Source organism: Eucyclogobius newberryi, unplaced genomic scaffold, assembly GCF_026437365.1.
Source record: "Eucyclogobius newberryi isolate DKJ021-1_F unplaced genomic scaffold, fEucNew1.0.hap1 SCAF_10, whole genome shotgun sequence".
NCBI lineage: Eukaryota > Metazoa > Chordata > Actinopteri > Gobiiformes > Gobiidae > Eucyclogobius > Eucyclogobius newberryi.
The window spans coordinates 8,402,513-8,428,972 of record NW_027315724.1 but is presented as its reverse complement, the minus strand read 5'-3'; the positions used below and the strand labels follow the sequence as shown (position 1 = coordinate 8,428,972).

The 26,460-nt window shown below is 39.3% G+C and overlaps 1 protein-coding gene across 1 annotated transcript; it reads right to left on the bottom strand.

Moving 5' to 3' along the window:
* Nucleotides 1-2,161: 2,161 nt before the first annotated feature.
* ano7 (anoctamin 7) lies at nucleotides 2,162-26,409 on the bottom strand. The gene is made up of 23 exons (XM_072460433.1): nucleotides 26,236-26,409; nucleotides 25,259-25,316; nucleotides 21,894-22,024; nucleotides 21,700-21,807; nucleotides 19,660-19,796; nucleotides 19,527-19,584; nucleotides 18,478-18,588; nucleotides 16,572-16,734; nucleotides 15,854-15,944; nucleotides 15,669-15,765; nucleotides 15,240-15,383; nucleotides 14,377-14,514; nucleotides 14,119-14,217; nucleotides 13,544-13,646; nucleotides 12,641-12,752; nucleotides 12,510-12,564; nucleotides 11,767-11,864; nucleotides 10,052-10,188; nucleotides 7,537-7,742; nucleotides 7,289-7,431; nucleotides 3,101-3,191; nucleotides 2,902-3,021; nucleotides 2,162-2,258 (listed from the first exon to the last, which is right to left on the bottom strand). The coding sequence occupies exons 1-23, from the start codon at nucleotides 26,329-26,331 to the stop codon at nucleotides 2,172-2,174; spliced, it is 2,583 nt and encodes an 860-aa protein (XP_072316534.1). The 5' UTR covers nucleotides 26,332-26,409; the 3' UTR covers nucleotides 2,162-2,171.
* Between the last annotated feature and the right edge of the window lie 51 nt (nucleotides 26,410-26,460).

The window sequence follows — 26,460 nt, the reverse complement described above, 5'->3', positions numbered from 1 at the left end:
GTTATGCTCGATGGAAGATAATTAAAGCTAAGGGCAGACATCATCCTGGATTAATGCCAAACTGTTGAACCTTTACAGACACAGAAACACTGCATGGAAGAAATATCGTTTAAGAAAAGATTCCTCTGATCATGAAAGTTATAATAAAGTTATAATTAAGTACATATTTGTACAACTAAAACATTGTAATGCCAAAACTAACAACTTCACAACTATGACAGGTGTTTCATTTCAGACTTTAATAATACTAAAGCATTTTGGAACACAAAGTAAACTCACTTACAAACACAGGATATTGCCAATACATTTAGTAAACATTTTTGGCGTGTAGTTACGAATCAGCACTAAATTCTTTAATATGCTAAACTCTTCATTTTCTTCTAATAAAATTATGTCTTCTGTTGATGTCAAACAGATAATCAATAGCTTAAGTTCTGATACCAGCTCAGGTCAAGACAAACTGGAGATACAATTTTAAAAAAAGAAAAGCATCACATTTTCTTGCATAACCTTAGTGGATTTATTTAACATTTAACATTTCTCTTTCTACTTGTTACTCCTTTGTTGAAAAGTGATGATCCTCATGACATCAGTAACGATAGACCCATTTATATTATTAAGAGTGTAAACTATTTTTGAAAAAGCTATTTTGAATCAACTTTCACAATATTGATAACTTCAATATTGTCTTTACTCATCTGTCAGACATTTGCACAATTGCCCATTAAAATTATATTCTTTCTGCTTTTGTTTCAAACAATCAAACTGGCCCTATATTTATTGATCTTTCTAAAGCTTTGGATCTAGTAGATCACTATGTTCTCGTTGATAAATTATTTTCCATTGAACTGTCACAAAGGTGTACCGCAAGGATCATCTCTCTGTCCTCTGCTGTTTTCTATAGTTATTAATGACCTGCCTGAATTCCAACATTAATTTATATGCAGACGATAACGTAATTTATTCTTCAGGTAATAATATTACTCAAATTCAAATTTATTCTGATTCAAACATGGTTGAACAATAATAAACCTTTATTCGATATGATACCACATGCTATTTTAAAAAAACAAAACAAAACAATAATCGTGAACACATCAAATATTTAATACATTTTATTGATGAAACTTCAATGGCTAAAGTTGATCATATTAAATATCTTGGTCTTGTTCGATCAGAACAAGACCAAGTCAACAACTAATAACTAACCAGTCACAAAAAAGTATGTTACCCACAAAGTCACAAAGTGGACTCATGTCCAAAGTTTATTTTATTTTGAAGATATACAGTAGAGCTAGATAAATGACTTTGGTTGACCAACAAATAATAATCTACATTCAGCACTGCATTTGAAGGATGTAGACTACTGTATACATTTTCTGTTTTTCCCTCATATCATCTGGGGACCCCTGAAATCATTCTGTGACCCCTGTAGGGGCCCCGATCACCAGGTTTACTATATACTGTACAAATTCAAGAAACAAGGACAGTTAGTTGTCCCGTGACACCAGGCAGTATATAAAAGTATATATATTCTGATTAACCAAATGTGTTATGCATTTAGTCGACTAAATAGGCATGACTTTTTCATTGATCAAAGTAGATTACAACTATTAATTATTCAATAAATAACAAAACATTATTTTAGTCACATGAATGAGACTAAAATTTTACTCGATTTTTTGTATTAACACTGCTGGTAACAATAGGAGTAAAGCTGCTGTTGGGAGCATTGGCCTTACATGCAGTATATTGAGCATTTGTTTATCCTTGATCATTTATTTTAAAATGAAAAGCAACTTATCCAAACATTTGATTTCTGGACACGTTATTGAGTAAAATAAATAAAGTTTGATCAAATGAAGTGATCTTTTGATTTAATAATGCTTTTGCAGTAGGCAAAGGTGTTGATGTATCTCTCTCAATTTCATGCGTGGAAATGATATAGTGGGGCCATCTACATTATATTATTATTATACAGTATAAAACAGAAATCTGTCTTTTATACAGCATATTCAAGCAACCTTTAGTTCAACCCATTCAGAATAACCACAATGTATACATGTATATAAAGTGAAATGAAAAGCTATACAAAGCTTACATATATATATATATATATATATATATATATATATATATATATATATATATATATACACTGGCACTGGCACTCAGGACTCAGGCTTTGGTTTGGCAGGGCCTCGGAGTCGCACACCGGACTCCTCCTCTGAAGATGGAATCATAGTTTTACCAAAGGCCTGCAGTGAAAAACAAAAAACAAACATGTGTTAGAACAAGTCTAACCTGTGCCAGGACTGCATCGAAGTTAAATCAAAGTTTTTTCCTGAAAAAAAGTCACATTTTAAAGAAGTAAAAGATGATAATAATTTCTTTTGACTTGTAGCTTAAACCCTGAACACTGGAGTATAAACAACAACCTCCTTCTGGTTTTTGTGTAACAGTCTTTTTAAATGTCACACCACAGGACACACTTTAGATTAAAGTAAAGATCACAGTATAATTTGAGTAAAGTATGGATACTTATATTTATACCAACACCCATTTAAGATAAGTATTACTGTCACATCACATAATATTTCACTGTTTTTATTTAAAAATACAACAAATAAACACACAAACACAACTTTATCCTAAAACTGTGTAATTTATAGAAAGGCATTTTTTCAGCATTGACTTGAGTTTTGGAGGAAGAAAAGGTAAAGTAATTTAAAGCGATAACACAAAGAAAGGGTGTCATGTCAAGTACCCAAACACAATAAGTCAAAACAAGCCTTTTTATTTTTTCTCATTACAAGTACAAGATATTGAGATTAGATACAATAACCACATTTAACCAGGCCTTAGATCTAAAATGAATCCAAATCCTGAACTGAACCGTACCTGATTCTCAGCCAGCGCCTCCTTGGCCATGTAGTGTTCTCTCTTGATCTTTATCTGAACCTCCTCTGGAATGTCAGGGACCAGCGCGTCGATGAGCCTGCTCACGGTAAACACCACATGCTGGGATGGAGGAGAGCAGTTAGCCCCCAGAGCCCTGACCATCAACCACATCTACGACAGGGCAGAGCTTAGGACCTACCTCGAAGACAATCACAAAGGCGAGTCTGACGGCCAACAGTTGGAAAAACTCTGGCCGGTACACCCCGTTTTCATCCCTTATACCTTGATACCTGCAAAACATTATGATTACAAACAGGGGGGGCGGTCATTAAGGCGATCTAGTTGAAGTTTACAATGCATTAAAAAGCCCTTGTCCAATCAGCAGAGCCAGTGAACAGTTACCGGCACATGGTCCCGCCCCTTTTGGTGCAATCTCAGCTTGGTCTAAAATTGCATCAGGCGCTCCCAATCTAACTCTTGTAAGAGCAGTTTTTTTCTAAGTTACAGCTCAACAATACCATCTAATGGATCAATGGGTGCGTGCATCTACATGAACACGTTCATTTTAATTGACATATAAACAACGAAACAATTTGGACCGTTCAGATCCAAACAAGTTTCAACAAAGGGTGGAAACTGCATTTCTGGGCTTGTATTTTGATTCATTCATGTATCATTACATTCGCAGAAATCTCTGGAACTCACTGATCCCATTGGACTTGGACTAGAAACTGTTTCAGCTCTGTGTATTGGACTAAATAATACACTTTTGGAGACAGAACACACAGGACCGTGCAGATAGAGGATACAATCTGCTTCAGTCTTTGGAGAAGCAAGTTAAGACCCTTGTGTTCGTTAGTCTTAGGCAAATCTGAAGCTCACAGTTGAAATTTGTGTAAAATGAGCAGGAAGCTGGAGTTACAGTGTACTCCATGTGGCAGCTTATAACTTATAGCAGCTTCATGAAAGTGACTGTCGTTCTGGTGTTGTTGCTGGTGTAATGCTGGTGTTCTGGTGTTGTTGCTGGTGTAATGCTGGTGTTGTTCTGCTGTTGTTGTTGCTGGTGTTGTTGCTGGTGTTGTGCTGCTGGTGTTGTGGTGTTGTTGTGGTGTTGTTGCTGGTTGTGAGTGGTGGACTAGGTTGTAGGTATGCTGGCAAACTTCATGTTTAAGCTGTGCGTTGGACAGACCACAGTGCAAGCCTAGGGCAGGGGACGGAGCCAAATATTTTAATTCATTCAACATAGACACAATGCCATTCTGTCATTAGTTATAAGACTAAAATTGTAATTACCACAATTGTTGTACCCTAAAATATACCACCGGCCGCCACTGTTGACAAATCATGCATAACTATTATTTTTATATATCTCATAATTCTTGTTCTGTACAACATGTTTGTATTTAATTCCATCTGCAGCCTACAGATGCACTGGTAAGCCATTTGACTGAAATTATTATTACTGCTTCAACCAAATCTGTTGTTTGTTTATTGGGATTATTAGACAGGACAGCTCAGTGAGAAATGGGGACAAGAGAGAACATGCATCGAACTTACGACTGCGGCCGGCGTGACATGGAGCATGTGTGTGGCTGTGTGTGAGTGTATTTGGGTCAGAATGTGAATAAGTTTTGTTTGCACTGTATTATTTATTCCTATCAATCAAGGACTGCTGAGGGAATTTAGCTTTTTAGCTACAATCTGGTGCGGAGCATCGTTGTTTTTTGCAAGCTTAATGTCTCTATACATTGCCCCTTCAAATAAGACTAAACTAGGGATATCTTATTTTCTGGGTACAGTATACTAATAAAAAATAAAAAATAAATTGATAAACAATAGCTATTTTGGCTTATTTTATGATATTATTTTTCAATGTATTACAAGCAGTACCACAGGGGTGTATCCTAGGACCACTAATGTTCAGACAAAACCAAGGTGCCGTATTTTCCAGACTATAAGTCACACCGGAGTATAAGTCACACCAGCCAAAAAATGCGTAATAGAGAAAACATATAGAAGTTACACTGGAGTACAAAATGCGAGTGTGAAAATAAAAAAAATATAGCCGCAAGCGGCAATGATCGGCCCTCGCCCACGCCGCCGCCACGCCGCAAGAGGAGGGGGCGCTAACGCGCCCCAATTGTCCTTTTATTGCGCCTACTGCTGAATCTGTGACGCTGTCACATCTTCTCCCCTTTGTTTTACCATCAAAAAGCAATTTTATTTTGAATTCTTGGCACAATGTGCGGCTTTGCCGCACAGACACCGTGACTCTTTGAATAAAAATGTGGATCACTTTTGATGGTCCACCCCTGAAGATGAGTCTCACCAAATTTCAGGTTAATAGGGCTAACGCCCTAAGAGGAGTTTGTGAAAGTATAAAGTGTAAACATGTTCTGGCGATTTCCCCATTTGAATAACATGGAAGGTTTCGGTCATCGTTACGGCAACGCCATAACAATTATGACATGGCTCTCATTGACTTTTTTGATGGGGATGCTAAAATTGAGTTGTGTGTCAAATTTCATATAATTTCGCAAAACTAAACATTTAACCTCCATATAAAATCTGTAGGGGGCGCTGTGGCGCCAAATGAATTTATTTCACTTCAAGTGGGTTTAGGGCAAAGAGTTTAACAACTGATTCTAATTTGACGCAATTCGGACTTTATCTGCGCAAACGGCAGAAATTTTAAATATGGGAGATTTCTGAAATTCTAGCTACAGTTTGCGGCTTCGTCGCACAGAGACCGTGAGAGGTATCAATGTAATTTGGATAACTTTTGATGTCCCACTCCTCAGTAGCATTTTCACCAAATTTCAGCTTTTTAGGGCCAACGCCCTGGGAGGAGTTCGTAAAAGTACGACGTTTGGAAAAACTCCAAAATCATGTTTAGCCATTTTTGAAGCAATATGGCCGACATTTGGTTGGGCGGACGGCGTTGCCGTAATAATATTTTTTACTTCTCTTGTCACCATCTACCTCTGCGCCAAATTTCATGATTCTATGATCAGATTTTTTTTGGGTCATTTTCCATCTCTCAATGCATTTTTGGTACATTTGGGGGCGCTAACGCGCCAATTTTTTTTATTTTAGAAAAGGGAAATAGCCAGAATGTAGAGAGGCACGATTTTTAGAGGTGTGCAAATTTTTGTGACTTTTCGTCAATGTTCACTGGGTGAAAAATAGGGGGGTTGGTCCCGAGAAGAAGAAGAAGAAGAAGAAGAAGAAGAAGAAGAAGAAGAAGAAGAAGAAGAAGAAGAAGAAGAAGAAGAAGAAGAAGAAGAAGAAGAAGAAGAAGAAGAAGAAGAAGAAGAAGAAGAAGAAGAAGAAGAAGAAGAAGAAGAAGAAGAAGAAGAAGAAGAAGAAGAAGAAAGAATAATATTCCGATGCGAAAACAATGTTTCCCATTTTTCAAATATCATAAACTATACATTTTCGGAAAGCGCTCGCGCCTTCCTACCTCATGGTGTGGGTCCCTGGTCACTGACGGGTACTTTCGTTAATTTTGAGTGGGCTCCGCCCACTTTGTGTTTTTGGCCCTCTATACAGTAATAATGTTCAATTTTTGCATTACATGCTTATATGCACGGAACATGCAAGAGATGGGGAACGTATTCGTGAGCTACTTAGGGCAAATGAGTGCTTTATATGGGGATGACGACCGCGAAGCGGTCGTCATCCCAATGTAAAGTGCTCGTTTAGTGCGCACTTTTGCACGGGCTTCGCCCGTTTACAACGGTAATGTTCCATTTTCCTACTATTAATTAGTATGCACGGGGCGTGCGTGAGTGAAGGAGTGCGTTAGTGAGTGTTAGGAAGTGGGCGAGCGCTTCGCGCTCGATTTCGTGCGCACTACGTGCGCACTTTCGCAGCCGTGCTTCGCACGGCCTTACGAGATTAATAGGCCTCTCGCCAGCTTGTGGCGCTCGGGCCTAATAATATCACATAAGTCGCTCCGGAGTATAAGTATACAAGTATGAATATAAGTATAAGTCGCACCCCGGCCAAAACTATGAAAAAAGTTGCAACTTATAGTCCGGAAAGTATGGTAAATGCGAGCCTCATTTCATATCAAATAAATTGAAATAACAATAGCATACAGTAATAATAATTTCATTAAAAATAATAATAATATAACAATAGCCATAATAATAATAATAATAATAATAATAATAATAATAATACAGATAATAACAAATTTAATTAATTTAAAATTTCACTTCAGTGTCTAGTAGTTTCATAACAATTTGGACTTTCATTATACTTTATAAGCTGGATCATTCTTGAAATTTATTTTCTAAATTTAAAAATGTTATTCTGTGAAGGACAAAAATAATACAATTAATTTTGTTGTTGTCTGTTTGTTTATTTTTCCTTCAGTCACCTGCAGGTGGTGTTCTGGTGGTTCATGTAGAATTTGGGTGAAGTGGCCAAGGTGAAGTTAGTGAAGCCTTGGAGTGAAGAGTCTCTGGTGAATTTGTAGAAAGATCTCGGCAAAAAAGATGATGTGAAGGCGATGAGGAAGGCCTACCAAAAAAAACAAATCAAAGATATTACATCTTGCTGCGTAATAATTGTAATGGGTATCACCTGAAAAAAATCACAATCACAGATCACTGTTAAGTGGCTTACGTTGGCAATGACGGCAATGTGGCTGATGAGCTGCATGATGTGGAGCCATACCCCGATGTCCTGGGCCCGCTCTGCCACTGGCCTCCGGTACTCAGTCACAAACTTGTTCGCGTCCAGTCGGATCTCCACCCAGTTATTCACCAGAGCAAACAATGGAGCCAGTGGACAGGCAGCAACAAATACTGTGATGAAGCCAAACTGCAGCACTACAAAGGGGGAAGCGGGTTCAAAAAACATGTTTCAAACTCATACAACATTTACTGTTTGAGCTTGAGGTTTTAACCATAAGGTTCTCTTGTTAAAAGCATCCTACACTGCAATCTTCTCTGGGCCAAGGTGCCAGTATCAAAGTTTACATCAAAGTCCATGTGAAGAAAATGTCCAAATGTTATTAAATTTAACCTATTGAAGTTAAAACATATAAGGCCATATCTGACTAAAGAGTCAGCAAAAGCTTTGTACTGTAGTCATATAACCTATTGTCTTACAAAATGGTTCCAGACAAAAAGAGGAAATTCTCCAAGATGGAAACTCTAATCACTCTGAACCCATGCGCAATTTGATTGTCAATGGAAACAAGACTTCTCTCCTCTGTCTGTAATCTGTGATAATATGAGCCGGATTGAGCCGAATGTACTCAGATCAGACTGAAGCCTATAATCCCCTGCATGTGCAACTTTCAAGTACGTGACTGGTCTGCGTGCATGAAGCGAGTGCGAGTGCGTGATGGTGCACGTGCACACAGCCATTTGATTGTATGTGCCCTCACAGAGATTGTAAAGCACATTTTTGGTTTTACTGAATTAACTTTTTTGTTAATAGTGTCTGATCAAGTCATGTGTGTCGCTATTTCATCTCTGCCCTCCACTTCCCAAACGTTGTGCTGCTTCCGCACAAGCTGTCGGTCCGCACATTTTCACTTAATTAAAAAAAAAAAATCACACTCTGCGTGAAAAAAATGCGTACGCACATTTTGGGCTTAGTTTTGTACATACCAGGCTTTATAAATGAGGCCCCAGAGCATTAAACAGAGGTGACTGCTAAATAAAAGGCAGAGGACTAAGATAAACCAAACAGTAGCAGGCCCGTAGCCAGGATTTCTATGGGGGGGTTCTTTTTGTGTCAAGGTGGACCTTTTTATCAAGTATCAACCCGGTTTTAGCGAAAACGAAACTAGTTTCGTTTTGTGCTCGCTTCTGATTGGTCCTCCTGGCTGGTGAGGCTCACTACCTCTAATATCTGTGGTCCCTCAAGTGAAAAATGATACAAAATATTGAAAGTTACTGCTATAGACGGACCTTTTCGGCCCAAATGGGCGGTTCGTTCGAACCCCCCGAACCCCCCTTGGTTACGGGCCTGAGTAGTGTCTATCAGAGGCAAACAATGATGGAACACACTGCCTGAAACTGTGCCAACTACTTCAAAAGAGTCCTGCCCACAAATGATCTCATGCTTTTAATGTAAAGGAGGTTTTTCTCTGTAACGCCTCATATTTGTGAACATACTATAGGTGTCTGTTTGCTGTTTGTTTTACAAACAGCAAACAGTTTGTGTGAACTGAAGCGCTGGATCTCTCCTTCACTGTAGTTCTACTTTCTCCCAAAGGGTTTTCTAGTTTCCTTGCTGAGAAGGGGGGTCAGAGGACAAGGGATGTTGGGACATTTGCTAATTTCCTATGAACATTGTTAAATCCATTTTTCACTGTCGGCCTTCGAGGCAACTGCTGTTGTGATTTCAGGCTTTACAAAAATAAATTAAATTAAACAGAATTTAATGTTTTTATGTCTGGTAATGTCAAGTAGTCATTACTGATGATTATTGTTTTTATTTTATTTTTACCTGCCTTACGACAAGGGATGAAATTTAGCTTTTGTGCTAACTGGTATATTTATGATGAAGCTCTGTCCTAATAAAAATAATGATAAGATAAAAATAAAAACACTAGTTCTTGTGTTTTGCTTTTTCCATGCACATGAGTTCCTCTTCACTGCGCGCTCTGAAATCACTTCAGATTGTTACTTAATGGGGCTGTACCTGACCTTTTTCATGTAATGAAGTGAGAAAGGTTTAGCCCTAGAACAGATATGTTGTGAAAGCAGCTCTTAGGGTTAAAATGGGACCGTAGTGAGCTGTTTGCATCTAATTATGGAGCGGTTTAGTCTACACAAAGTGGAGCCAGTTGTTGTTAGCTTTAACATTTATCGGCCTCATAGAGTTGTGAAAATTGCTTATAAATTCATTACGCTCAATTAGGATGCTAGAAATGCAAAAGGTAAATGGGATTTACACGTGGGCCATTGCAAAGTGTTTCAAATGAACTAAATCTGTTTTTCAACATTTTCAGCACATTAGAAACCCGAAAGTCAACAGCACATTTCATGAACAAGTTTATTTATGCACTCAAACAAAAGGATTAATATTATAAAACTAAAGAAAACGCACATTTTGAAACATGGTTAAAGCCTACAAATAACTAAGAGGAAACACAAAAGCCAGGATTAAGACAAAGCCTCACCCATCTCCAGGTACTCTTCAAACAGCCCCTCACAGTCCAGCAGCTGATAGTCCCGTTCCCACGGCGACACATCCTGGTTCTTCTCCTCATCCTGCTCCTTTCTCAGACCCCATCTCTTCCACCAGGACTTCAACTTCCTGCCAAAAAGTGAGCTTTGTTTACCACGATTTTAGTTCTTGGTATATATTCCAAAATGTGTAAGTTAATACTGTTGCACAATATTGTGATAAAATGTGAATATATGATTATATTTCTGTGATGTATTTTATCTGCATAATAGTGATATTTTACCTGCATCATTAGTCTAAGAGAAGAACGGGTGTGTGACAAACTGCATTTGTGAAGGGGTCGTAAAGATGGGCCAAAGGATGTTTACCCTAGGGGGGGTGACAGCCCAGAGGAGTTTGGGTAATGTTTACCCAAGGCTTGATCTCTAGGAAAAATACCAGCTGTAAAACAAGTGCCTTGATGTGAAGCTGACCAATGAGAAATGTGACCCGCCTATTCCAGAATATCTAATAAAACCAACCAGCATGGGAAAAAAATGGGGTGAGACGCAGGAGGATCACGCAGGCTGCTTACAACGGCCTGCGTGATCAGTCCCGGCGTTTTCTCCCAAGCTTGCCATACAAATGTCTGATATTTCTGTGTCGTTTCATATTCTAAGTTGAATTGTGTTCTCTGTGTTGTGTTAATGTGTTAAGGAATAGCATTGGTGTATGTCTCATTCCATGACAAATATAGATATTTCCAGCCAGTGATGTGCTGCTTCATGGGTTGAATATGTGCCAAAAGTAGCACATAAAGTAACACAGGCATTTCTAGACTCAAGAAATCGGGATTCAACGTCAAAAACTTTACGTTACTGTTCAGATATGCAAAACGTCTGGAGAAAACATTAGTCACATACGTCACTCTAGACATTCATGTCATAGTTTCAAATGAAGGGCCTTTTCATGAGTCCAAAGTGACGTGACACGCTCGTTGGTGCTGACATCTTGAGGACAGAAGACGCTCTGCCGTCCGCTGCTGCGCTGTTCATTTGACCAACAAGAAGTCTCAAAAGAAAGGATTATTCTTCTGTGAAATCCTCAAAGACCCTGTTTCTCTTCAGAAATAGATCAGCACTATCAGGAGGAACCAGTGCACTCCAAGAAATCCCTCCAGACTGGAGCTGGTTTACACAAACGAACCGACTCTTGCGCTAGAAAGCTTTGAGGGCTTGTCCGTGCGGAGAGCGGCGGTGGACGAGGAGACTTGGATGTAAAAGTCTTCTAAAGTTAGCTGTGGTAATTTTAAGCTGATTTTAAGTGTCTGCAGTAGATAAAGATCAAAACCCAAAACCTCTGTCTTCTTCCAGTATCACCATTTTATTTTCAATGAGATGTGCTTGTTTACGATGCAGCATGACGAGCTAACAGCGAAGACAGGCTCCAGCAATACCAACCATTACAAACACAAGAGTTTGAAAAGGAAACCATCATTCATCACAACCAAAACAGCACAACCAAGCTTGCAATATATTAATTTCTGATGGCTTGACAATTTTGCCTTTATTATGCAATATTTAAACTTGTTTTGTGATTAAGCCAAGTAACAAATTAGACAGCGTAATAGCAAATTCTAATATATATCGGATTGTTTTTTTGCACTGAATCAAAGCGGAATGTCTTATTGGTCAAACTGTGTGATGTTTTAGCGTCTTCAGAACTTACGGAGTGAGAAACTCCTGGACGTTGTTGATGATCTGTTTTCCCACCATGATGACCAGAAGTTCCTGGGCCAGCTCTATCAGACAACCTCCAGGACCACACTGGAACGCAAACAGAATAGAATCTTGCTTTGAGAAATGTATTGCGTTTCTGTCACGCTGGAAAGTGAATGTTTTTTGTGAAGCTAGAGAGATTACAGCGAGGAATGATTTTGTAAATGATGCAAACTTTAACTGGATTACCTAAACATACATAAAACCACACATACAATAAATCTAATCAGACAAGATAGTATTTCTCCTGCAAGTCAAGCTTTTTATGTTTAATATTTTACGTTTTTAAATATAACAGTAATTGTACTATGAAATTGTTGATTATTTTATATTTTACTGTGGATAACTGCTTTCAGAGTTTTTCAACCTCTTTTGAGAAAAAAGATTCTGCAACACTAAAATATTCTATTAATCTAAAATATTCCTAAATCACACCTAGAAAAGAAAGTAGTAGCAAAAACAGCCCATGCCACTGTCTGGTTCTTCAAATGTGGCAATCGTGACGCAGACGTTTGCCTATGACACAAAAAAATTCAAACTAATTCAAATAAATCCTTATTTAATTAAATCCAAGGCGCAGCTGGCAGTACCTTGAGGCTCACTAGTGTTCGACAAAGGGCATACACAACTGAAAATCACCAATCTACCCTCCATGAAAAACAAGAACTCCTCGCTGAGCTAAAAGGTACTCACATCTTCATTGCGGACCCCAAACAAAGTGTTGTAGTGTCCAGGGACTCCAACAAACCTGGACCAAAAAACATGAGCTTCAGAGCAGGACTAACCTTGGACTGCACTGCTTTCTGCGTGGTAAATGAGCGTACCTGCCCTTGAAGAAGGCGATGTAGACTGGGGATGAGTAGAAGTTGACAAACTGGAAGATGAAAACTTTGAGGGTGAACATGTCCTCATAATCACTCTGAGTGCGGTGCATCTCTGGAGCAGGGTCACGGCGGAGGAATGGAAAAGATCTTTCAGCCAAGGGAGTGATACAATACAATACTGGCTTTACTGACACTATCTGTAAAATCTGTAAGGCATGGCTGCAGAGGCCTGTTACAATGACACATTTTCAACTGCCGTATATTGCTACTAAGACATATTACGAGACACGAGAGATTCCACAAGATTTTTTATATCTCATGTTTAGATTTAAATGTTTTTTATGTGGCAATTAGTGTGGACATTCAGACACATTCAGAGGGTAAATCCCAACATGCAGCACAACAATTATAATTACAATATACTTGGCTCACTTTATGATGTAAATTTTCACTATATTATAAGGAGCACCACAGGGGTCTATCCTAGGACCACAAATGTTCAGACAAAACCAAGGTAAATGCTACCTTCACTTCATATAGAATAAATATATACCAAAATAGCTTTTAACCTTTATTTGTATTAGACTTTTTAAATTATTTGACTAAAATGGAACTGCTCCTTTGTTCTCTCTGTGTGGCTCCAGCCAGTTTAGCCCTGAATATCTGTGTCAATATTGGTTCAGCCACTACAAAATAAAAACTGGGTCAGCGTTTAAAGTGTTCACAACAAGTCTCTGTGAGGAGGAGTCTTGTAACTGCAGCTGCCTCAACGCATACTTCCAGAACTCGAGCAAGACGGAGAATAACATTTCCCAAGACGGAGAACAACATTTCCCAAGATTGAGGGAACATAATATACATTGTTTCATATTTAAAAATAGTGCCTGGTATTGGATTACTCACCCCAGCGGGTGAGGATTTGGGCCAACATGGTGTAGACTTTGGACAGAATCATGATCACTATAAGATTAAAAAATGAACCGGAGAAACTGCCAATTTTCTTTGCCTGAATCACAAAACACGGGGAAACACCAGTTTAGAGGTATATAAAACTTGAGAGGTGCTATGTTGTTTCTGTAATACACATAACACATCATTTACACATAATTTGAAAATATTAAAAATACAATATTATAAAAAAATTATATAAAACATAAAAAGTCAACAGTACTGCATGTAAGTAAAGTCTTAATTTTTAAAAGAATGAGTCTGGGACAAATAATTGCTTCCGTTTGTTATTCCTAATGGCAACAGAACATATTTAGTGAAGAAAGGATGTTCAGGGTCGTTCAGCTCTACTACTGCTTCTTCATAAATGTGAATTTTTATTCTGTTTATTTTCATGGCTGGTTTGTGAATGTGGGCAAGCTTGTTTTTCAGTTGGTCTGACGCATTTCCAAACCAGGCTGTAAGTCCATATCTGAAAGGCATAATACCAGAATGTGAACTCCGTGTTCCCTTTAAGAGTGGATACTCACAAAGTTGGAGATCAGACCAGTGGTGGATTTGAAGATGATCACGGTAATGATGGAGCGGTACAGGATGATGGCTGTGAGGAAAATCAGCACCACACCGACCTGCCAAGACACAGGCTTTATTTGACCCCCGTGTGTCCCTGCCCCTGTTCCCCTGTCCCATTGTCCCCTTGTCCCCCAGCCCCTGTTCCCCCTGTCCCATTGTCCCCCAGCCCCTTGTCCCCCTGCCCCTGTTCCACCTGCCCCCCTGCCGTCCAGTACCATGATGATGAGAACCGAGCAGCTGGTGAGAGTCCGATTCAGACGCGTTCTGTTGGGGAAGTACGGCTCTTCAGCTCCGGTCACTGGGTTCCTGATGGTCATTGGAGCCATGGCCGTGAACTCTGGACGTGGACGCTCCTTTTGGACGGAACAAGAATACAAATAAATAAATAATAATCAGATTAAAACCAATTTTGAAATATGACCGCGCAGCGTGCTAAGATTTATGACATTCATCTAACCTTAAGTATTTTTGCACATTTTCTGCGAGAAATGTTAATACATAAATGACCCTGTTTGAAACCCACATTAGACATAAGTCTATTTAATTTATTTTTTAATAAAAAAAAAATCTGGCCAAACCACATGGGGTTTAAAATCTTCCTTCTTGCAGGTGTAACTGGCTCTCTTAGTGACAGTTGTCCCTGCTAGGTTTGGCCTGAAGTCTCTGGCACATTTCACTAGTTTTAGGGGTGTCACACACAAACATTGTTTTCATCTGTTCAACTCCAGATCTCTGCAACGTCCATGGTTTGAGCTGTGCTGCTCTTCAGCGCTCTGCACTCGTAAACATCTGCTGCTGAGTGATCTACTATCGTGAGTGTGGGACTGACAAATCTTACATGAAAATGTACTTTCCTCCTTTCAGGTAAGCCTAATCTATAAAAATGCATGTTTAGTCAAAACGGATCGCTTGATTGGTCTGTAACAGTTCATTATTAATGCATTAATAAAAAAAAAGTTAACCCATTCATTTTGACAGGCCAAATATACAGTAGAGCCAAATAAATGCATTTATTTAGAAACCCTTGACAATTCAATTTAATATAACATTTTTGGAAATGCCGGTCTGCTGGTGTCACCTCGACGTCCTGAAAGTTGGTGCAGTCCCAGCGGTGGGACAGGACCGAGCTGGTTCTCTTCCAGTATTCTAAGAAGGTGACCGCCCATAGAGACATGAAGACAGAGAGGAAGACCGTGCCACCATTGTCAAACAGAAGACCTGCCTGTCCACATAGGTAACAGAGTGAAAACATGATCTTTTCTGGTTTAACATTTCAAAATAGACATTATTCCAAATGCAAGGCCCCTGTGGACTTTAGGAGCCCCATAGTCGATACATATTTGATGATATGAGCTATTATGTAAATTAAGGTAACATGGCAGGTTTTTGCCTGCTGAATTGCATGTGACTTTGAGGACAACGAAACACACTCACCTGCTGGTGCACCTACAATTGAAGCAGTGTAAATAACACAACGAAAAGTAAATGAATACAATCTCCTGAGTACCTTGTAGGTGAAGCAGATGCTGGAGTAGTTCCAGTAGGGGCAGATGTTGCACACAGGACACATGACAAAGGAGCTTCCACTGTCACACACCTCTCTCCTTCAGACAGACACAGAGAGGTCAGGGTACTCTTCCTCCTCCACCCTGCAGACCACCAAACTAACAAACCCACCACACATGGACTTACGCAGGGACATCTGTCTCCATCAACCAAAACCCCACCAGGAACACAACCAGACCCATGACCGCAGCTGGGACCAGCCAGCCTGTGTAGAACCCTGAGGGACAAGATGGAACAGGAGGGGACAGCAGGGACAAGATAAGACAAAATGGAAAAGGAGGAGACAGGAGACAACATGAGGGGACAGGAGGGGACAAGAGGGGACAGGATGGGGCAGGATAGGACAGGTTTACGACGTCAAGGCTGGTTTTAATTTCAAGTGTCAGTTTGTATGAGGGCTAGAAAAGCTATGTTTCTGAACTGAGCTGCAATTAGCTTCAAAATACTGCACAAACTCCTTTCTCAATGGAGCTCATTGTTCGTCCATCACTGAGAGCAAAATCAAACTTCTCTCACATCAGAGTTTTGTGCTTTGCTCATTGGTTCTGCAATGTTTTTGTGATAGTTTCTTTTCCCGTTTTTCCTCATAAGCAGCCAGACTGAATAATCCACCTGTCAATCATGCCCATCTGAATTCGTGGAGCTAAAACAAGTGTGTATTCTGGATATCATGTACGTACAGTACAATTTAGTCTGAGATGTCTAGCGTCATTAGATCTTGCCTCTGATACAGCAGGATGATAAGTTGACAACTATTTTTTAAACAATAGTTTAAGCTCCTGGTTCTATGCATCTTCTGAATCAGCACTGGCTTTAAGACCCCACAAACCCACAGGATTCATACCAAGCCAGGCAAAGTACAGGGCAATCTTCTCCCCAAAGTACTCCCGGATGTGGTCCACAGGCTGGTACTTCATCCAGCAGCTCCAGGTCGCCCAGTGAGAGAACAGTGCCTGCCGCAGGGTCAGAGGCCCAGGGAGGGTCCCAGAGGGGGGCTCCACACTGCCCTGTAGACAGGGATGTACAAAGATCTATTTAGAAATGGGATATATTTTCCTAATAAGCAGACATATGCATCTTTGCGGCATTTAAACATGTTTTTGAATAACTTGGAAAATAGTATTTAACCTAAAATGAATAACCGGATCTGACTGCTATGCTAACATGGATTTGTTGCGAACACATTTTGACAGCAGAACGAGGCCAGTGATGGTTTTTGGACTGAAAACTGTCCAGAAGGTGTCACTCGGTGGTGGAGTGGTTAGCTCACATGCACTCCATGTGAATAACCCGCAGCGTTGTGAGTTTGAAACTGGTTCTCGACAGTTTGCTTCAATGTCCATCCCCAGTCTTATCCCCACCACACACTGGCCTGTTTAATAAAGCCTACGGGCCAAAAGAAAGAAAACTGCCCAGAAGGCTTCTAGGTTCATTTTCTTTTATGTAATTTGAAACAGAGCAATTTCTAAACAGCCTTAAAAAGAAATTCAGGAATATATATATATATATATATATATATATATATATATATATATATATATATATATATATATATATATATATATATATATTTTTTTTTTTTTCTTCTATTAAACAATGGATCTTGAGACAAAAATCATTATAAATCACAAGCGAACATTGCAGTGATGACTTTAGAATAGCTGTGCACACTGACACTGATCACTATAATTACATTCTGATGTACACTGCCTGTCCAAAAAATAAATTGCCACATAAATGAAAGGTCACATGCTCTAATATTTGGTAGGACCGGCTTTAGCTTTGATTACAGCACACATTCACTGCGGCATAATTTATCATTGAAAGATTTATCCATCATCCAGTGTCGCATTATTCTCATACAGATCTTGTATAGATGATGGAGAGAGTGACCCTGCACAAAGCCTTCTCCAGCTCGTCCCAAACACTCTCACTGGGGTTCAGATATGCAATTTTCTCTGCTCGATGCCAAGGATTTGACCCTCAAACACACTGGTATCTCATCCATGACCACAGGATTTGTTGCATCTTAAAGATCATCACTTTGGCACCGATATAATATGTCCAAATAATGAATGAATTTGACATAAAAAAAATATATACATTGAAAAAAAAAAAAAAAAAAAAAAAAATATATATATATATATATATATATATATATATATGTATATATTAAACACAATGGACAATTTCACTCCCCCATGCGGACCGATACAACACACACGTGCGTTTGTTTATTTGTGCAACGGAGCGCATCGCTCGTCTCCCGTAGATTTCTGTCCACTTCTGCGTCAGCTGTCTTCATTTTGCAACGTACACTGAGGGAACTATATTATGATAGATCCATGCGCTTAGGCACGCGGAAACGTGGGGACGAGCCAGACGCGGCTGCAGGTGAGCGGTAGGTGCGTTTTATGATTGATACGTGGCAGGACAAATGATTTATCCACGCCACGAGGAAATATGATAAAAAATTTGCTGAAAAAAATCGTCCATACCACCTTTAAATAAATGTGTAAATTTGTATTTTTAATTTGTAATGGACGTGGGGCATCTTTAGTAGTCATATAAGGGCTAGGTTTAATATTACAATGCTTACAATTTGGTATGAAATATACATACCATTTCTTTAATCATTTATTCCACCATTGACCAATAGACTGAATGACTGACAGAAGAGTGCTAGGCCCACATGAAGATTTCCTCAGATCTGTGGGTGTAAAATAAACAGAATGTAGTTTTGTACTGACCTGGTGCAGGGGGAAGGCGGCGCTGAACACATTGTCTGTGATGAGTCGGCTGATGCCCACCTCCCCTCTCTTCACTGACCCGTAGGTCGTCCGTGACAGGATCTCGTACAGCTACACACAAGAGCACAAGCACAGGTAGCACCAGTCCAGTGTGCAGTATGAGCTGTGGACACACTGGGACTGAACCTAGGACAAAACCAAAGCTACACAAAGACTACACTGGGTTCAGGCCACGACCCAAGTAGGACTCAGGTATTTTTTTGGAATGAAAGCAAGGCGTGGGGTGGTGTTTAGACTAATGTGCTATTTTGGTGTTTAAAGGTGCAATATGTAACTTTTCAAGCATTGATTTATTATTAACTCTATGGAGATAAGCAGGTTAAGTTACAGGTCAAAGGCGGCCGGCAGTTATTCCTTTAGCAATTATACAATACACACAATACAAAACAAAAACTGTTAAAAATTGGTTTTTAAATTGATAATCTAAAAACAGGCGGTCAATTAGAGAAAATGCGGCTTCTTTACAAGATCAAACAGGTCTGTCTATTTGGATAAAAATGTGATGAAATATATTTATTATACAACACTTTTCAAGGGACTTTCAGGGCACACATCTTGTACACTGAGGAGGGGTATCCTGGGCCGACACGCGGCATACATATTGTTGCTAATGTTTACCCAACTTTGTATTTCACCTTTGGATCATCACTTCAAATTTCAAGTCATATTTTTTCAAAATGTTTTAAAAAGTCCAGACCCAGAACACCGAACAAGGTCTAGACTAGTGAACAAAGTCCAAACCAGGTCCAGACCAAAGACTAAAGTCCAGACCAAGTCCAAACCAGGTCCAGACCAAGTCTGAACCAGGTCCAGAACCAATTCTGAATCAGGTTCAGATCAAGTCCAAACTATGTCCAAACCTAATCCAATGTGGCAACGCTCTAAAAAGTTTGAATTTGAAAAAAGTATGACATGAAACTTGCATCCATTTCAAACTTAAAATGTATTATATATATATATATATATATATATGTATAAAGGACACTTACCACTTGGTGGCGCTGTGTGGGCTTAAAAAAGTTGTCTCTGTCATGGCTTCCCAGGAACCTTAATAAATCACACCACACGTGTTATAGTTTCACTGTAATGTGAAGTCAAGAGTAAAGTTAGGACAATTCCTACCTGTCCAGTTTGTTGGCTTTGAACTGACAGGTGTAGAAGTCAGGGGGCGCCAGGGGGACGTCATTGTGGAGGAGGTTTGGGATGGACAACTTCTGGAGGATCTTTTCGGACCAGTTCAAATTCTCAGCATTCACTATCTGCAACGACAAAAGGACGTTTTGGTTACACTTTATTGCAAGTAAATGATGTGTTAACAATAACACTATGGGCTATTGATTAGTAAACTTAGTAAACTAATTGATTAGTAAACTAATCAATAACACATGTTTAATACTAATTTAATATAGTTAGGGTAAGTTCATGCTAATGATTAGATTAGTTAATAAAAGCTTTGTAGATATGTCTTCTAGTTAATAAATAGATTTATTCACTAACAAGGACCACGTCACAACAATGGAATATGAAAGAATGTTTATTGACAATAGTGATGAAGGATCGATGATGGATCGATGAGAGTTTGCTGGGTAGAGACTCAAGATGGGGGCTCTGTCTCGGGTGATCAGCCCAGCTGATTCAGAACCCCCCCCCTTAGATGGTGATGTGTTAAGGTGAAGATGATAGAGACATGGGATGTGAGGGTGGGGTCGAGAGAGCAGAGACAAGAGATGCTGGAATTGGCCTGTATATATATAGGGCTTCTGGGTAATTAGAGATGTGGTTAAAGAGTGGAGGTGTGGTTGCTGGAGGAGTAAGAGGTTGAGGCGTGGTTCAGCTCCTGAACCTTAGTTAACGATTAACATCGTCAACTACATTATGTATACTACTGTGTCACAGATTTTTTTTGAACAGCAACAAAATGTAACTGCTTCATGTAACTACAAAATGTAACAGTTAAAATGATGCATTAAAGGCGTAATTGACGATTTTTCGCCGATTTGAGAACTCAAGCGGAAGTGCGCACTCCCCCGTGCGGATGCACAAAAAAACACACGTGCGTTTGTCCATTAGCGCGACGGATCGCATCGCATCTCTCGTCTTTGTAGATTTCCGTCTCTTCTGAGTCAGCTCGAACTGTCTTTCTCCATTTTCATTTTGTCCTGTACACTGAGGGAACTATATTATGATAGATCCATGCGCTTAGACACAGGGAAACATGCTGCTCTCCTGGGGACGAGCCAGAACGAGGCTGCAGGTGAGCGGTAGGTGCATCCTATGATTGATACCTGGCAGGACTAATCGGCTGTCCACGCCACGAGGAAATGAGACTCGTCCATTACGCCTTTAAATAAAAATACTTTTTTATAAGTAGATGAGGACACAGATGTGTGTCAAGTGTTGCTCAAAATGCTGTATGAGAGTGCAGTAAAACCTGGTGAGTGTGAATATGCAACAACAGCTTTATTTTTTACTTAATATAGGACATTTGTGTGTGTGGGTGTTTTTCTTTTTTTTTTTTTTACTTCACGAACACTGATATCTTTTCAATCTCCAGTAATGTTTTACTTTTGTTATATATGTTATATTGTAAAGTCTGTATGGGCATGTTACAACTGGTTCACTTTGGAGTGGATTGGCACGGCCCAAAAATGTCTCCACTGTTTTAAGTTTTAACCGTACCAGCCCATTTAAATAATCCAAAGCAATTGTGAATTCTAACCTACTAGCTTCCGGAACGCTATAGCTGTTGTGGAGCTACAAACAAAGGTGGGTGGGCCATACAGGGTGGGCCATAAGTTTCCATACATGGGAAAAATAAAAATGTTATGTTGGACAACCATTTTTATTTAATTTTATTCAATGTGCTCTACATGATTACCATTGTTTCGAAAACACATATTAATACGTGTTTTCCACTGCTGATGAACTTTCATTCGCACAGCTGTTATGCTTGTAATGGCGTTAATGATATGTTCCTTGAGATGATTTACGTCTTGTATCTTTAACTGAACCACAGCCACACAAACTTGGAGTTACTAAACATCTTTATGTGAATAGCAGAGATTGGCCTCATGCTTAAAAACTATAATTCGGGCACCATTAAAGAACCGTTCAAAAAGGGCTTTAATAAACTGAACCAGTCAAAAAGTGGCAATAGTGTACCTGTAGTGGCGCCCTGAGGCTAATCTCCTCTGCATAGTAACACAGCACTCTCCAGGGGGCGCTGAGGAGCACAAAGCACAGACGCGTCTTCAGCTGCTCCACTTCTCTCTGGTCACAAACAAAAGCACACTCAGAGCGTTTGGCAGTGGTTCAATGTGTAATCAACCTAATGTTGGAGGTAAAGGAATACAGACCTTTTCTATTAAAAGTCCTGTGTGCCGGAGTCGGTTCAGAAACAACTCTCTCCACTTCCGATGAGTGATACTTCCTGAGTCAGGCTCCTCCTTCTGCACACCCAAAGGCTCCTCCCACACCAGCACAAAATCTGACCAATCAAAGTAAAAGATAAAAAACATTAAATTAATAATTGAATCAACATACAAGGTAATTCTATACTAAAAAGTTGACAGTATTATGAAAAATACTTGTCCGAGATATAAACCATGTTTTGTTACACATGTTGTTTTCCCCGACACCACACACTAAAGTTGGTGTAATCCTTCATTTGTTCAGGAGTGTAAAAAAAAAAAAAAAAAAATGTCATCTGGACAAATTTTTTGTCTTTATTTGTATATGATTGTTTTTGTTTGTGATTTGCAAAATTAAAGACATACTAAAATACTAAAACAAACAAATGTGCTGAGAGGTGGGTCGGAGTACCTACTTCACACCTAGATTCTCCTACCCACTCCTTCCCACATAAAGATTAGGAATAATCTTAATGGGTGTTGGTACGTAAGTAGGAGTACATTCTTCATAACTTAAAAGCAGCTTTGTTTTCTCCCACATATTTAAGGTTCAACCTTCCCTCCAGTTAGAAAAACAAGTTCTTTTTTATTATAGGAGTTTTTCGAGGCCATAAAACGGATTAAATTATCTAATGTATCACCTTAAAATAGGATTTTGGTGACATAAATGGTATACATTGAATAATATATACAAATTTGGGGAGACATATCAGCTTATAAAGCTTATAACCCAGCTGAGTAAATATCAAGACTACATTTTAAATAATTGTTTTAATGTTATTGTGGCAAGGCAAGCCCAGTCATGTGACTTGGTCACATGACTACATAAAGGTCAGGGGTCGTGAATGTCACTTCCTCTTCCTGAGCAGGCCAGAGCACATGTTGGTGGCTGGGTCTAAAGTCCTGTGTTTTTAAAGGAGAAGTGCGGGTTGCTGTTTTTATAGTCCGTTTTTATATAGTTTTTATACAGTTTTATATTGCTTAGTTTTAACAGTAGTTGGTGTCGGTCCTGAGGTTGCCGGGGAGGATTGGGGCTCACTTTAGTGGGTGATTTTACTTATAGTTATTGGTGATGGTGGCACAGAGTGTTTTAAGTTATGGTAATGGGGGTTGTTTTCTTTAATCTTGTTTGTTTTGTCACTTGTAGTATGCCTCTCCCTCCCCAGCTAGAGTGGACCCTCACCAACTCTTTATCAGACCTTTTTATATGGTTTTAAATAAAAGCTGCCTTTAAGGCTTTGACCCACACTGACTGACTTGTTTTGTAATCAAAGCAGACTCTCATCCACAGAACACCTAACCAGTGTTACATTAGGAAGTTATTTTCATACAATAGCTTTTTATTTGCACTAATACAACAACCTAGATATCTAATCTTATAAGTTTGTGTCTTAAAATGTTCCACTCTGGTTTGCTTTTAATTAATTGGCAACATTTTTCCCACATTTATTTTATACCCTGATGTTTTTGAAACTGACTCATTAAAAACATTACTTACTATATAACAGTCAATTGTCTGCAAATAGACTTAACTTGTGCTTTTTTGTTAATTCCAGTTATATTTTCTGTTGATTTTATTCCGCTAAAGATTTGATTGCCATGGCGAACAACAGGGCAGGAGTGTTTCCAGCAGTGGCGGCTCACCCATAGGGATCTCTCATTTTGAAAAAATAACCTGTGTTAATTAGATGCTATTGATGATTTTGCTTTATGGGTTTAGAACTCTCCAGAATTATATTTACATTAGGCCGTGGCCGTGGCGCGGTCAAATAGCCGTGCGGTTTCAGGGACCGCGGCATTTCCCTCATAGTCTCATGGCTAACCCTAACCTTAACTTTAACCCTAACCTTAACCCGGCGCAGTCTAAAACTGCGCTAAAACGCGGTCAAATAGCGGCGCAGTTTCAGGAGCGGCGCGCGGCCGGCACAAAAATAACATGGCAGTTTCGGCCGTGCGCTGCGGCTCTGCAGACACTCCCTTTACATTAACTTTCAAGTTCCACGTTTAAAACGTGAACGTTTATCATGTTTGGTGTAGTAGCCAATAGGCTGTCTTGTCGGGGCGCTTGTTCGATCAGCCCCATTGTGCTGGATTTAAGCCAATGGCTCCCCTGTTGCTAGGCAAAAAAGAATACATACAATCATCGTCGAGGTATTTTATGGGTTTGGGGCGCTGAAGACTAGCGCCCCAAAGTACCAAGATGCACTGCTGCAGCTGCTTGTTTACAGATGTTTTCATTCCAGCAGCGAAGTGTGTAAAATGGCGACTTCGGATGAATTTGCCCCAAATTCAGTCAAATCCTTACATCTGCATCCCTTTGGAAGAAGAACTTTTGAGGAAAAGCTCATTGTAAAACACCTGACAAGCCAGAAGTGAACATAACCCAAAAGACGAGAGAAAAGGGGAAAACATACATCAGAACCTTTTCCCGAGATTGTGCGTGTGATAGTTGGACTCTGTCTTCATGGCAGGGATCACCCAGAGGTTCACTCACAGCATACATCAGGCTATCATTTTTTTTGTGGTGATGAAATTGTGATATTTATAGGAAGTTCTAGTATTGTTCTAATCTAGTAGATTGAAGGATAACCGAACAAAACTCTACTCCCGCTTGGCTCATGGGTGCAATACTACATGCCGTTTCATTATATTTGGTAGGATGAAGGACACATTAGTTGTGAATACAATCACCGAGTTTGAAAGGTATTTTCCGTTAATAGCGGAGTGACAGCCGATTAAACAAAGTGATGCCGGCTAGCGAGCTAGTTTTAATGTGAGCAGTGAGCACACTAGTTTTAACGGAGCGCTATGCTATTGCCCGGCTGATTCGATTTTTTGTTTGGGATGACACACTGTTGTGGTAAATTAGTAGTTATGTGTGGTTTTAGCAAACACCACTGCCGTTCTTTTTACAATTACCGTAATTAACAGCCACATCGCGCAACAGATTTTCTTGTGCGGGCCACTTTACCGCGGTCGGTAAAGTGGGCCCACTTTACTACGCGTTATCTCCCCCTGGGATGACAAATAGGTTGAGCAGTATGCCTAAAATGCACCAGAATGCAGGAAATCACATCTACGAAATTCAAAATTTTAAATAGCCCCACCTAAAAAAAAAATCACCAGCCGCCACTGGTTTCCAGATTGTCAACTCTTTTACAATTTGAGGGTCCCGTATACAGCTCGGTCTTTGGGCAAACATTGTTGAACATGCAGTAAGAATTCCTGATTTTGGCGACACTGTAAAACACTCCATGCTATTCTTTCCTCTCTCTTGCATCAGGACTAAACAAACAGACATGCAGACTTACCAACTTTAGTCTTCCCATCACTGAAAACATTCTGATCGATGGGCGGCACTGATACATTCTAAAGAAAAGCACATTTTAAATATTTAGCATGTTTAGTTTTTTTTTCTGATGCAGCTCAATTGTTTAATTTTTTGCCTCTCCTCAATTCACCTCCATTTCAGAAGAACATCATCGATATCCTTAGAGTAGCCCACTGTTCTTGTAAAAATCCAGCACACTAGGTCTGTTCTTGAGCACTCTATTGTTTTTAATAAAATACTTTAACTCCTCAAACATCCCAGGCTCTTACCATTAGCCACTCTTTAATCTGTTGATTGTACTTCCTGTTAGAGTACTTCCCGTTTCCTCACAGCCAAAGTTAAACACTTGAGCTTTTGTTACTGTTAACATGGCGCCTTTGTGAACTTAAAATAACCATGTTATAAAGGTCTGAATGGATAGAAAATGCATCTATCAAACTATAGAGTCAGAATACTTTTGAGTGTACGTTAAGTTTACTATTTAACACATCTTAATGTCTCGATTGATTTTGAGTTCAAGCCCCAAAATAATTCATACTGTACATCAAATTGAGAACTCTATTCGAATGGCTAAAAAACAGCCCTATTCTTCATCAAGATTTATATTGATACTAGTTATCACTTTAACAGTCAGTGTGAAAATGAATTACCCTTAATGTACATTTTAAAATGGGTACTATAATACTAACCCTCTTAGAGCATTTCATTCTCAGAGAAATCAGTGAACTGTTAGCATGCTAGTTGTTTCAGCTTTACTGTGATGACAAAACTCTCTGGGATGGACAGAATATGTGAGAAAGTGAGCATTTCCCTTGTAACTGTTTAAAATGAAATAGTTCTGATTTTCTCAGTACAGTGCCTTTAATTGGATGCTAGGGTTAACACAAACAGTAAATATTGGTGGTCCAGAGATGATTCCCTGAGGTACAATATATATTGTTTCATATCATCTCTCACCTGATTGGCTGGGTCCATGTTGATGCTGCCATAGTCAGTTTCTGGTTGCTCTTCCAGACTGATGAGCGTGGCTTTGCTTTCTCCTTCACCATTCATCTTGAAATAGCAGTTTAAAACTTGTTTTAGTCCAGGTTTTGAATAATGAATGTTCTTGTTAGGAGTTTTGAGAGGTTTTGCATTATTCCGAAGTTTGAATCCAAGTCCATAGTCCGGTTGTTGGTTCTG